The 15,353-nt window shown below is 31.9% G+C and overlaps 1 protein-coding gene across 2 annotated transcripts in view; it reads left to right on the forward strand.

Annotated features, from left to right (window-relative positions):
- The window catches only part of ATRNL1 (attractin like 1), a 754,994-nt gene that overhangs the window by 95,142 nt on the left and 644,499 nt on the right, over positions 1–15,353 (forward strand). For both annotated transcript variants that reach the window (XM_027063193.2, XM_053207126.1), the window contains exon 9: positions 3,270–3,453. In XM_027063193.2, the coding sequence (XP_026918994.2) occupies positions 3,270–3,453 (184 nt within the window). The remainder of the gene's footprint in view (positions 1–3,269; positions 3,454–15,353) is intronic.

The raw sequence follows: 15,353 nt of genomic DNA on the forward strand, positions 1-15,353 counted from the left end.
CTTGAATCTGTACGTTCGTGTCTTGTACAAAATTTAGATGATTTTGGTTATTGTTTCTTTAAATACTCTTTCAGTTATGTTCTCTTTTCCTCTTTTGGGATTCCAGTGATGTGAATGTTGAATCAATTGTTATTGTTCCAAAAATGTTTCTGAGATTTTGTTAACTTTTTTTCAGTCTATTTTCTCTTTTATTCAGATTTGTTTCATTGATTTGTCCTCAAATTTACGGGATCCCCTGTCTTCTGTTAGCTCCACTTTAATATTGAGCCTGTACATAGCGTTTCTGTTTGTTACTGCATTTTTCTCTTTTTCCTTTAAGGTTCTTTCTTTCTTTCTTTCTTTCTTTCTTTCTTTCTTTCTTTCTTTTCTTTCTGTTCTTTCTTTCTGCTGAGATTTGTTGTTTGTTTCAAAAGAACATGTATTGCTTGTTGGAATGTTTTATCATAGCTGCTTAAAAATTCTTGTCAAGTAATTTCAATATCTCAGTGTTACTGTCACTTGTTTTTTTTTTTTTTCATTAAAGTTGTGATTTTATTGGTCCTCAGTATGACAAGTGATTTTTTTTTTATTACTGTATCCTGGATATTCTGCTATTATATTGGGAGTCTTTGGGTCCCATTTAAATCTTCTTTCTGTTTTAGCAGGCAGTCTCTCTGTTTAGGTTTATCCTTCCGGTCTTGTGGGATCTCCCTTTCCAGTCTCGATCTGGTGGGGAAAAGGAACTCTTGCTCTGTTTGCTTATTTTAAACAGTGTTTGCTGGGTCCCTCTTGCTGTTGCTGCTAGGGTCGTCTAGGATTGTCCATAGGACCTCGGTTTTGAGGAGGAATAAGCCTACCTGAGTCACCTTTTTATTGCTAGGTTGGGGAATTGAGAAATGTGGGGCCTGCATAGCCTTCTTCTGTTGACAGGTGAGGAGACACTTGTCTTCTAGTCCTGGAGTCCCTAACCAGTCTACCTTTACACTTTTCAGATTTCTCCTTTGGTTGTCTTGTGCACTGTTTCTGCTTGTTGTACTTAGTGGGGTGTGGTACTTAGTTTTTCTAACTCTAAAATTCCTCAGCTGTAAAGAAGAGAAAGCAATAATAAACCTTCCAAAGGGTTATTATTACATGAAATAATGAGGTACTTCTTGAGACAGAGTATGTGTTTTATTAGATAACGATGCTCCAGTTGATTGCAGGGTTGTTTATTGCATTATTGTTTCTAGGAACAAATTGAAACCCAAATGAGTCATAGTGTAGAGTTATTTAAATAAGTTATGTATCATTAATAGAGTGGAATTTAACTGTTGAAAAATAATAAATGGGTCATAGAAGAATTGCGCCAGTTGCTTTAAGTGAAAAAATAGTTGAAAAAATAGTTGTAAAGTAGCATGATTTTTTTGGTACAAGTATTTATAGGTCTGTATACACATATTTGTAATTTAAATGTGTTTTGTATGTGTGTGATAAAATATTTAGAATTACAGTCTGAAAGTGGTCTGAACATAACAAATTGTGAAAAATATCTCTAGATAGGCTGGGAGAGAAGGTCATATTCACTTTTACATTAAAGACCTCTATTTCTACATTATTTTTTGGTAAGAAGAATGTTTATCTTTATTAAAAAGAGAATGAATAAAAATATGGAAGCCTTCAATTGGACTATAGGAGTAGAGCTTTAATAGTGGTTAAAGAGTATTTTTCAAGTTATTTTTGATAAGTTATTATTAATGTCATATTTTTGAAATTACCTCCAAAATGTAATACTCATTAGTTACAAATATATTCTGATTTTTTTACGTGTTTTGTTTTATCAGTTAAAATTGGCTTAGTGACTCCTTTTTGATATTTCTATATTTTATGACCATTGAAGTATCACTTTCTTCACTACCTTAGAATTATATAAAAGTGAATGATTTTTAAGATCATCTTTATTTTATATTACTTGATTTGAGTATTTTCAGTTGAGCTGTCTACAGTGCCAAAGTTACAAAAAAATTTTTTAAATGTTTATTTACTTTTGAGAGAGAGAGAGAGAGAGTTAGAATGTGAGTCAGGGAGGGGCAGAGAGAAGGAGTCACAGAATCCAAAGGAGGCTCCAAGCTCTGACTGTCAGCACAGAGCCGGATGTGGGGCTCGAACGCGTGAACTCCAAGATCATGACCTGAGCTGAAGTCGGAAGCTTATCCGACAGAGCCACTCAGGCACCCCTACAATGCCAAAGTTTAGATGGCCAGTTAGAGGGAAGATAGAAGTGTGGTCTGGGTGAATACCTAAGGACCAATGACAGATTTCTATATAGTTGCTCTTTATAATCTAACATTATCTAAGGCCAAGGATCTGTGTTTTGTTTATCTGCATATTCTTAAAAGCATGCCTTGCATGTATGATTGATGCTTGCATCAGTGAATTTGCAGTTAGAAATAAGTGCCTTTCAGATATAGCAAACAGAATGGGATTTAATACGGTGAGTTAATTACAAGAGTATTAGAGACACCAAAGGGAGGGGGATCATCCAAAATCTGGAAGCTGCTACATACCTACCACATTTGTCACTAAGCTACTCTAGGCGTCACTGCTGCCCTTGAGCAGGAACTACCCCTGCTGCTATGGCTATAAAGTCACCACTGCTGTTATCCTCTGTAGTCATCTGCCTGTTCCTGTTGCTACGGATGAAGGCAGAAAGTCTTTGTTATTTTTGCCTTCTAATCTCTCACCAGTACGCCCCTTGGTGGAACCTATCAGTTAATACAGCTATCAAGGATGTCTTGGAAATTTATTGTTTAGGTTTTCATCAGCAATACAGAAGAGTCTGTAGAAGGGAGGGTGGGGCTCATAACCAAGACATGGTGGACCATCACATAGCTAAAAATCGTTTAAGGGTGGGGATCATATCTTTTTAAATTTTTGTTACATCAGTGACTAATTCAGAGCTTGTCACATAGTAGGCTTTCATAAACTGTTAGTCTTTTTCTCAGGGTTATTTACAAATACAGAAATAAATGTGCGAATAGTTTTCCTTTTTCTATTGTACATCCAAAAATTTGGCATTTTCAATATTTCAGTTTCTTCTACAGAAAGACCAGCCTTACTCAACTTTGATCTCTAGTGCTTAACATAGTAACTAGCATATGTTTAATAATTGTTTTTGGAGTAAATGGATATTTGGTTATATTTAATTTACATATAAAAATGTGGTATTAGAATTTACTTGGTAGTTTGGTGATATAGTAGTTATATTTTTAAATGCTCCTTGAAGTTCATGATTTACCTTCATTCTCTTACAGCATCAAACACGTGGCTTGTCCCAGAAACTAAAGGAGCTATTGTTCAAGGTGGATATGGCCATACCAGTGTGTATGATGAAATAACAAAATCCATTTATGTTCACGGAGGCTATAAAGCATTACCAGGCAATAAATATGGATTGGTGGATGATCTTTATAAGTATGAAGTTAACACTAAGACTTGGTGAGTAGATTGGGTAAAAGTATGGTGAGAAACTTTGTCACTGTTACATTTTATATTTGTATAGTAGTAGCGTTTATTAAATATTTTCAGGGAAGCATTCTTGTTCTTTTTCCCTGTTTATTTCAACTAATGAAATTCTCTTGTATAGCAAAGGTATGAAATAACACATTTTCTATGTAGTCATTATCACTGTAAACGATTGACTTTAAAATGTTTCCTGATTACATAGATATGCTAATTCTGTATGTATTACTTACAAGGACTGATATGTTCAATTCAGATGAGCAAGTTTGCTTACCAGTGTAACGCTGAGCTTTGATATCTGCCCTGTGATTTTTTTTCTTCTTTGCATTCATATTTTAATGTCATTTGCAAATTTTAAAAGCATTTCTTCAGTTTCATCATCTAATTTCCTATGACATGCAGAGCTTGTGCATTTAGGTAGATTGTTGTTGTTATAAACAGTGTTACATTGTACATCTTATACTGGTTTTATTATGCAGATATGCAAGAGTTTCTGTAGGGGGTGTGTGTGTGTGTGTGTGTGTGTATAGATAGTTAAAAGTGAAATTGTTGAATCTGAGCATATTTACAGCAACTTTACCAAATGTTGCCTAATTGCACTCCAAGTCACTGTGTTAATGGATACTTTCACCAGCTAGGTGTGAATGTACCTGTTTCTTCATATCACCACCAACATTTGGTAATTGTGAGATGATTTTTCTTTTACACATGCAATGGATGTGAATGCTATCTCATGGATACTTATTGTGCATACCCAGATTACTACAGTGACTAAGCATCTTTATGTGTTCATTTGCCACTTGAGTTTCCTGTTTAGTCTATTGTCTATTTATAACCATAATGTTCTATTTATGTTGGAAATACTGTTCATTAATTTTTCAGTTATTATTTTTTCTATGTATATGAGTTTTAAAATAGAATTTTTGGGGTGCCAGGGTGGCTCAGTCGGGTTGAGCATCCGACTTTGGCTCCGGTCATGATCTCATGGTTCCTGAGTCTGAGCCCCGCATCTGTGCTGACAGCTGGGAGCCTGCAGCCTACTTTGGGTTCTGTGTCTCCCTCGCTCTCTGCCCCTCCCCCAGGCTCTGTTTCTCTCTCAGTGATAAATAAACATGAAAAAAAAATAGGACTTTTGTTGTTTTCAAATATTTACCTTTGTAAAACCTGGGAGATGACTCTGTTGTTTTTAGACACTACACATTCATTTAAACTTTCATCGTGAAATTACATATGTATTTGAATGAAATATAATTTTTCACCAAATTTTGACTTGTTTTCTACCCCCTTCACTTTCAAACATATATTCTAATTTTTTTCTTTTGAAAAAGAAAGGTGGAATTAAAAAAAAAAAAGGTAAGACTTCTTTTGGATTATTTTATTAATTTTTATTATTTTTTGTCTAATCAATACATTGTTATTCTTTATATTTTTATGAATAATAAAACGAATAAATCACTTTTTTCTTTTATATAAGTTATACATTGCATTTTACTTTCTATTTTAACATTTCCAACTTTTCCTCTTTGTATTTTTGCTCTGATAGCAAGAGGAATTGTGATTTAGTGATTAAGGCATTATCAATCTGCTTAACATATTTTTGCATATGTTCCAGCTACTGTATCATACCAAACAGGAAAAGATAACTGCTTCTGCAGAAAGAGGCATCATAATTTACAGTAATAATAAAGGCTATAGCAATGTTCAGCAAAGCATATTAATAGATGTAAATAGAAAAGTGAGCCATGGGTATTCTTTGAATGAAGTCAAATGAGTGTTACTTGTTGCTCACCACTCAAATGGAGTTTGCTCAGATTTTTACATGTTTCCCTTCCTGAAAATTTCCATAATGAACTTCTACATGGAAGAATGTAATTATCAATCTTGGCAATATTAGTATATGCACAAATAACATTGAGTACCTTTAAGAGAATTTACTAAAATAATTTGTAAATGATTTTCAACACCTTATTATAAATATATTGTAGATACACACAATACTTTAATGTTTTACTTTTATTCATTGTTTTTAAAAAATATTGGTGAGCGCTAAAATATTTTTCTGTTATTCTTAATGTTTTTAGCATTCTTAAAGTTTTGATACTTGTTAGATTAATTTTAAATTTGCCCTCATATATTGATTAAAGTATATATCAGGTTTATTTGTCAATTATATATCTAAAACATTTTTTAAATTATATCATTGATGAATAAGCCTGATACATACTTTAGTATATATATGTGAGAGCAAATATGTGCATTGTACAGATTGATTTTAAGTTTTTATCACCCAGAACTGGTGTCATATTTTAGTGGATATGGTTTAGTAGATAGGCTGCTTTGTTGAAGTGATGGTAAATGTGTGTTTGGAGTTCTTTTTCATTGGTGAAATGGATTATTTTGGAATATTATTTCCACTGAGAAAAATTAGGAATTACATCTTTTTAGGCATCTGAGAATTATCAAGGCAGTGAGAATTTGTGGGTCAACATCTATGTCAAGGGAGGTAAGACTGGGATTTTGTGCATCTATTGTCTCTTTAGAAAGCTGTCTAAGAAATTGAGCAGAGCTTTTGCCAATTAATATGGAGGACCAAAATTGGATTTCCAAATGTGCTAAGGAAGATGGGCTCTACTATATACTTAAAGACTTGGTTTAGTCCCTGAAATTCTAAACCTGCTAGAGTGGATAAGTCCACTTTAAATCATTAGATTATGGTGACCTGTCTAGAGACTAAGTAACTGACAGAACAAAAGTAAATCCTCTCTTGAGGAAGATAATATTGTATAGAGCCTCGAATTATTTCTTAAAACAACATGCAATATCTGACAAAATAAAAAAAAATGATAAGGTTTAGAAAAAGACAAGATATGAAACAGCCATTAGTATCATAGCTAGAGGATAATGCTATTTTCAGACAGAAACTTTAAAATAAAAGGTAGAAAACATTAGGAGACAAGTAGAAACTTTTACTAAAGAATCACATGGGGTTTATAGAAATGAATAATGTATATATTTTTTTGTTTGTTTTTATTTTTTAGAATAATATAATTAATAATATAATATAATATAATAATTATTATAATAATATAATAATAATTAAATGAATGAAGAATTCCTTAGATGGGTTTGACAACAGCTTAGATACAGCTGAGGAGGGAATTAATGAAATGGAAGATAGGTTGGGAAGAAATACCCATATTAAGGAAGGAAATTTAAGGGACCTGTAGAAATGATCTAACATGTATGTAATTGGAGTCAAGAGAAAGAAAAAGAGAAAATAATGTATAGCACTATTTAAAGTCTTAATGACTGAGAATTTTCAAAAGTGATAAAGAACATCAAGCCACAAATAGAAAACATTCTATGAGTACTAAGGGGAATAGCTACAAAGAAATTTATATTTAGAAATATCACGGTAAAACTGATGAAAATCCAAATATAAAGAGAAAAATTTAAAAGCAAAGGGGAAAAAAACTCATATTCTCTTTAAAGGAACAATATTAAGACTGACAACTGATTTCTTAACTCAAAAAATGAAATCTAGAAGACACAGTGTCTTCAAATTGCTGAAAGAAGATCATCATCAGCCTAAAATTTTGCACCCAGTAAAATTTCCTTGAAAAATGAAAGCAAAATAAGGATATTTTCAGAAAAACAAGAATCAAAAGAACTTGACAGTATTTTTCTGCAATAAAGGAAATACTAAATAAAGGAAATGATATTGAAGTAGAAGAAAAATGATCCCAGATACTAGAAGGAATAGAGAAATTAAGAGTAAATTGAAGTGGTTATTCATTAAATTAAACTATAATCAAAATAGAGGCTTAAATGGATATAAAAACTTAAATGCATGATAATAACAAAACATAAGTGAGGGAGAAGGGTAAGTGGTGTTCAAAGTATTGAGGTTTTTGTAATAAGTGGGAATGGATAAAAGAACTAATTTATAGTAGACAATAACTAAAGATTTATATTGTAATCATTAGGTAACAAAAATAAAAGTAAAACTTCATATTTAACAAACTAATAGAAGGGAAAATGAGAATACTAGTTACTGCATTTGGAAGAAGATAAAAGAATGGAAAAAAACAAAGTACAGTTGAGACACATACAAAGGAAGTAAGAGGATGATGTATTTAACTCTATATATTATACTAAATGCAAGTCAGTAATTACACTAAGTGTAAGGAAATAAATATTGCAAATTATACTAAATGTGAGAGACTAAATATTTCAACCAGAAGGTAAGGATTTTTGGACTTGGTATAAAACAAAACCTAGCCCACGCTGCATAGAAAAGATACAAAGTATACAAATATTTAGAAAAATTGCAAGTAAAAGAATGGAAAAAAGACACACAAGTGGTAAACAAAAGAAAGTTGGTGTAGCTTTATTAATATCAGACAGATAAGAATTTAAATCAGGCATTTACCTGGAAGATATAACAGTGAATTGTATGTACTTTATAATACTGTGTTAAATAAAGCAAAATTTGACAGAATAAAAGGGACAAGTCATACTGAGATATTTTTAATGCCTTTACCTTGGTAACTCAGCATAAGGAGACAAAAAACAAAAACACAAAAAACAGTAAAGATATATATGATTTCAACAGCTGAATGAATAAATTTGTGTTCTTTGATATTTGAGAGCATATTATCTTATGACTGCAGAATATACAGTGTTTTTCAAGTACATATGGAACATTTTCCAAAATATACCATATGGCGGGTTTTAATGTAAGTCTCGACAAATTAAAAAAAATTCAGACCCTACAAAGTAATTGAAATGAACACAAAAGTTACTAAGAAACCCCTAATAAATTTATTAAAACTAATTGGTTAAAGAAACTATACTAAAAATTAGAAAATATTTTATACTGAATGATGACAGATCAAAATGTGTATGGTGTCACCAAGAGGGACATTTATAACTTTAAATGCATTTATTAGAAAATATTTTTTAAAAGCCTGAAAATCAGTGTTGTAAACATAATCTTGAGAAATTGCAAAAGGACAGATTAATCCCAAAAGAAGGATAAAGTAAATAAAGATAGGAAAAAGAAGAGAATACGAGATAAGAATATAAATTAATGAAATAGAAAAGAAACGTGATGAAGATGATCTGTATAGCTAAAAAAGTTAACAAAGTTGGTTATTTGAAAACAGTAACTTAAAAGCAGTACAATTTATGTTACCATAAGAGCGTTAACACCTACAGAATAAATGCAATGAAATGTATTCAGGAACTTTACACAAAAATTTTAAAACCTTATTGTGAGAAATAAATAAGACTTAAATAAATAAAGGATATATTATAATTGATTGAAAAATCGAATATTGTAGATATGTCTGTTTTCTCAAATTGATATGTAAATTTAATGTAATCCCAAACAAAATTACAGCCATATATATATATATATTTAGAAATAGACCTGCATATTCTAAAATTTATCTGAAAATGCAAACAACCAACCATAGCTGAAACAAACTAAGAAGGACAGAGCTAGAAGACTTCTCTACCAAATCTCTTGATTTTGAAGCTATAGTATTTAAATGTTGTTGCAAAGATAAAGAAGTAGACCAATGTGGCAAGTAGGAATTCCACAGGCAGACCTACACATTTATGGACATTTAATTTATAAGAAAGTTCAACTACAGAGATGTTTTTATGATAAATTACTGTGGGCCAATAAGATATACAATTGAAAAATGAGTAACAGGCCCTACTTTATAGCAGACACAAAAATCAGTTTGACATCAGTGGTAGATTTAAATATGGAAGGTGAGATGATAAGGATTATAGAAGATGACATGGGCAAATATCTTTATATCATTGACAAAAAAGACTTTTAAGATACAATTAGATACTGTTAGTAAATGAGAAATGATAAACTGAACTATATACATCTAAAAATATCTAAAAATAAGGTGAAAAGGCAGGTTGCATTGGGGGAGGTATTTGCAACACATAAAGCCAAACAAAAAGGACTGGCTCCTTGAAAGAGAAATCAGAGAAGTAGATAAGTACTAAGAATCAATAAAATGTCAGATAATAGGAAATGTGTAAGAGTCTTGAATGGGTACTTCACGAAAATGGATATTCAAATGGCCAAAATACATATTTTGTTCAACCTTATTAGTCACTAGAACAATTCAAGACAACATTGAAGTACTACCACATATCCGCTTAAGTGGCTGAAATTTATAAAACTGCTAATATCAAGTGTGTCGAAACTGGTAGAGGCACTAACTTTTGACAGCTTATGCTAAATTTCAATACACTCACACTCATGTATAGAATGTATGAATCTGTTGAAATAGTTATTCTAGTTATATATCCGACAAATGCATATGTGTTTGCACTGTAGTCATATAGGATACTCATGACAGCATTATTTGTAATAATCAATAATCGGAAACGAGTGAACTGTCATCATTTCCAATGGAGAAGATATATTCTTACAATGGAATGCTATGCAATAATGAAAATGAAAGAATCATCTCTGTGCATCCATACAGTTGTATCTCACCAAAATAATGTTGACCAAAAGAAGTCAGAATCAAAAGAATATGATATGTTTCCATTTAAGTGAAGTTTAGCACCAGGAAATACTAATCTATGGTTTTAGAAGTTATGATAGGGATTGTCTTGTCTAGGCTAAGCAGAATGGAGTAGTGATTGGGATAAGCAACAGGGAAGCTTCTAAAGTGGTTACACGTATGTGTTCACTTTGTGATAAGTCATTGAACTATATCCTTACAATTTGTGTAATATAATATGTATGATATATATATTTTGTGCTTAATAAAAGTTTATTTAAAAAACAGAAATCTGTGATTTGACCTCACAGGTTTACTATTACAATCTAGTGGTTTATGATAATTTGTAATAATGAAAGAAGGGTGAGTTTTAATGTATAGTCACCAAAATACATTATTTGCCATTGTTAGAAAAGGATTGAGACATAAAAGTTCAGAGACACCCAAGGCCATTGCTGCTACCAACCTACTTCAGGACTAGTTGAATCTTTTTTTTTTTTTTTTTTTTTTACATTTAAAGGATAAGAGAAGAAGCATCTTGTATTTATAGGAATTCCCATTTCTCAAAAAAGACTCCTTTTATAGTGTTAGGGTATTTTATTAATTGGTATTATCATTTAAGAGATTTCAACTTTGCTGTCATGATTTTGGGTACTAGAGCCCTTGTGGTCTTGATTTCTTAGCCTTGTTAAATAAGAGATCTCATAACATTCTTTGCACTTACATGTTTGTAGAGCTTACAGTAGGAGGTTTTTTTGTGATAGCGGAAGCCTCAGATTTTCTTGACTTTTATTTAGGTGCTTTCCTCTACTGCTGTGTTCTTTTAACCTGTGAAAAGGCACAATAAGTTTTAACACATAGGAACATATTAAACATTATCATTTACAATTTATAGTTGTAACAATCCACTAAGTAATTTTTTTTCAAGTGAAGGAAAACAGATTTCAGTTATACTTCTAGAAAAATTATAAAGTTAAGTAGTGAGTCTAATGATAATGCTTCTGTGGTACTATGTTAATTCTGTACTTTAAAAAATCTTTGAAATTACATTTACTTAAAATGTGTTTTTATAATGATGCTACATCTGGTTACATAAAATGAGTTCTTTTAGCTTCTTAAATTTGATATAATGGGAGTTATTTTTACATTGAAGTATTCAAAGCTATTTTATTAAATTATTGAGCTTTTGTGATTTGTCTAAAATTTTAGCCATCAGAAATTTTGGAAAGTGATGCAGGACAATTTTGTAAATACGTTGTTAGTTAACACATGTTAGTAACTACCGACAAACATGATATTCATGGTCTTCATCCTGGCTTATTTCTCTGCATGATGAGTGTCTGAAATCTTTGCAACAAAAATTGTTGACTCTGTATCAAATACTGTGTTGGGAATAATTTTAAGATGGAAGACAGATATTTTAAAATTTTATGGTTCGTGAATATGTGGGAAGTGATGGAAACACACAGATGTGTAAAGAAGTAATAGAGCAGATTTATTGAAATGAACAAAATATGTAGGCAAAAAAGATTATTGTTTTTATAAACATCATGATATGTTATGGGATCTGGAATTTTGGAAAATATGGTTAAAATCTCATATGGATAATTTGAAGAACACTTATCTCTATAGCTCTACTTTTTAAGGTAATTTTGGGATGTGTAGTACTTATCTTTTTCCTAGTGCTCTTTGAAAAACTGGGAAAGACTGCATATGGACAAAAGACTATTGGAAAGCATTCACAGATAGTTTTAGAACAATGATGAAGTAAACATCTTGTCTACCTGAGCTAAGACGACACTCCCAGAAGACCTCATGTGTGTCACCATGATAACATTCCTTTCATTATCCCTGAAAGCAATAACCATTATTCATAATATTGTGTTAATTGTTTCCTTGCTTTCCACTGTGTTTTTTTAAAAATATGTGTTGGCAAGCAAACCATTCATTTGGTTTGTCTGTTTTTGAATTTTGCATCTATTGTTAAGCATTGTATGCTTTCCTCAGACACCTTTTAAAAAATCAAATATGTTGGATATGTATTTTAATTGGGGGGAGTACAGAATAATAATAATGGAAATAAAATGTATTTAAATGGTAATAAGTGCTATGGAGGAAACAGAAAGCATGATGAAAGAGGATAAGGAGTTTTAGGTTGCTGAATTTAAATAGGGTAGTAAGAGAAGACATCATGAAGACCGTATGTGAGTACAGACCTGAAAGAGGTTAGGGAGGGAACCATGCCAGAATCTGAGGAACAAGTTGAAAGCTAGTTTAAAAACCCTGAAATGGGTATATGCTTATCATTTGGAATAGCTGGACTGGGTAATTTTAGAATGGGTCGGGTGAAGTGATGATGACCTTCAAGTGGTAATTGGGAACACTGAATAATTTAAGAATAATCTAAGAAATAGGTGATAGCATCTGGGATGAAGGAGGCTAGTTTTGAGGGCTGGTTGGATTCTGAATATATTTTCAAGGTAGAGCCAAGAGAGATTGGATAGACAAAGGGATTGGAAATAGAGTGGAAGAGAGAACAAGTGAAAGATGAATTACGCTTTTGGCCTCAACCTGCAAGCATGGAGTTGTCATTAATGGAGATGATGAATTTTGGAGGAGGAGTAGGTTTGGTGTAGAGGAAGATTAAAAGCGCAGTGCTAGATATGTGTAGATCCTTTTTATATTTTCTGTTCTGTGGATGGCATTTGGAATATACCAAGTTTTGGTATTATGAACAATTATATATGTTCTTATTTAGTCTTCTCTTGTTTCATATATAGGTTTCTGTGAGCTAATTCCTTAGTATTATAAATGCTTGGTCATAGGCAGTATCATATTCGATTTTACCCAACTATACTCCAACATAATTTTACTAATTTATATTCCCACTAGTCGTGAAAGGAAATATCTAGTCCTCTACAGTCTCTCCAAAATTTGGTGTTGTTTGATTTTTTTTTCTAAAATTTATTTTTAACATTTATTTATTTTTGAGAGACAGAGAGCACGAGTGGGGGTGGGGCAGAGAGAGAGGGAGACACAGAATCCCAAGCAGGCTCCAGGCTCTGAGGCAAGCTCCAGGCCGTCAGCACAGAGCCCGACGCGGGGCTCGAACCCACGAACCGTGATATCATGACCTGAGCTGAAGTCAGACGCTCAACCGACTGAGCCACCCAGGCGCCCCGGTGTTGTTTGATTTTTAAAATAAACTTGGTCAATATGATGGGTATGGCATGATGTCCCCACTTAGTTTTAATTTGCATTTCCCTAATTACTAATAAGGTGGAACATCTTTTCATGTTTATTGTCCATATACTCTTCTGCCCATTTTTTCATTTTAGTTGTTTTGTGTATCCTTCTTCTTGCTATCAATCCTTTGTTAGCTGTATACTTTGCAAACCTGTTCTCTCCCAGATGGTGGATTTTCATTCTGCTCTTTTTATGATGTTGTTTGATGAATAGAACTTTTAATTTTAATATGGAAATGATTAATCTTTTATGGGTTGTATTTTGTGTCTTGCACAAATGCTTTCCTACTTCAATTTTTCTGTATTTCCTACCAACATTTTGTAGTTTTGCCTCTCATATTTAGTTTCTAATCCAACTGGGTAGCGATCCATTTTTAAAAAATATGGATATTCAGTTGTCCCAGAAATGAAAAGTCCATTCCTTTAATGGTCTGTAATAGTAATAACTTTTTTATAGAATTATTGTTAGGTGTTTGATATTTTTTATACTTTTTTTAGATGATATCTCTGTTAGTTTTCTAAGGCTGGCATAACAAATTACCACAAATTTGATGGCTAACAACAACAGAAATTTATCCTCTCACAATTCTATAGGCTAGAAGTCTGAAATCAAGGTGCCAGCTGGGCCACACTTCCTCCAAAGATTCTGAGGAAGAATCCTTTCTTGCCTTTTCCAGAATCTGGTAACTATGGGAGATCTTAAGTGTTCTTTAGTGGTAACTGCTCTCATCAGTCTAATTTCTGTCTCTGTCTTCACATTACCTTCTTCCTGTGTGTGTGTGTGTATGTGTTTTCACATGGCCTTCTTATAAGGACATCAATCATTGGATTTAGGGCCCCCTCTAATCTTGTGAGACCTCATTTTACTTAGATAATTACATCTACAAAGACCCCATTTTCAAATAAGTTCTCATTCCGAGGTTCAATGTGGACATGAATTTTGAGGGGGCGCTATTCAACCAGGACATTATCTCTTCATTTCTTTTTGGGCTGATATATGGAGATGCAGTTTTTTTATATTACTTTTATGTCTAACAACTTGCTGTATTTTAATAACATATATAGATTTTTTTAGTTTTTTATAATGACCAGGTCATATACAAATAATGGTAGTTTTGTTTCTTCCTTTCTGGGTCTTACAGCTTTTTATTTTTCTTACCTTATCATTTCAGCAGCAACCTCTAGTTCAGTGTTGAATAGAAATTAACAAGCATCCAATATTAGTTCTGAGCTTTGATGAAATACTTTCGGTGTTTCTCAGTAAGAATGATGTTCACTGTGGGTTTTGTAGACATTTTTAAGAAAGATCCCTTTTTTTCTGGTTTGCTAAGGGTTTATTTTGTCATGAATGAATGGATATTTATCAAAGGTATTTTTTGGGATGATTATCTGATTTTTCTGCTAAATAATTTACTGTGGGAAGTTATTTTAATTATGTTATTATTAACCTTAAATTAACCCCAAATTTGGGTTAAATCTCATTTAGTCAAAATGTGTTACTTGTTTTTTGGTTTGCTAATATGTTGATAAATATTTTTTTATTGATGTTAATATGTGAGATTTGCATGTGGTTTTCTTGAATATTCTTGTCAGCTCTTTGTGGTAAGGTTATGTGGGGCTCGTAAAATGATTTGAGTAGTGTTCCTTTTAATACTTTGAAACAGTATTTATAAGGCTGGAACTATTTTTTCCTTAATATTTTATGGTAATAATCTGTAAGTCAAGTGTTCAAAAACAATTTTGTGTGTATAATTTTAACTACAAAATTCAGTATATGTAATGATTATAAACCTATTTAGATGGTATTTTTATTCTTGAATAAGTTTTTATTCTTGAATATGTTTCGATGAGGTATATTTTCAGAAATTAATCCAAGAAATCAGTGTCTTCAGTTATTTTGTTATAATGGTGTTCATTATGTTCTCTTAGACTCTCTAATATCAGCAGCATCTGTAATTATGTTTCTTTTAATTATTTTTAACCACTGTCTACAACTATCTACCTATCCATCTATTTATCTATCATTTATTATTTTTTCTTAACTAAGAGTGAGTTGCTGACATGATGCATCTTTAAACCTAAATATTTT

Source organism: Acinonyx jubatus, chromosome D2 (assembly GCF_027475565.1).
Source record: "Acinonyx jubatus isolate Ajub_Pintada_27869175 chromosome D2, VMU_Ajub_asm_v1.0, whole genome shotgun sequence".
In the NCBI taxonomy this organism is placed as follows: domain Eukaryota; kingdom Metazoa; phylum Chordata; class Mammalia; order Carnivora; family Felidae; genus Acinonyx; species Acinonyx jubatus.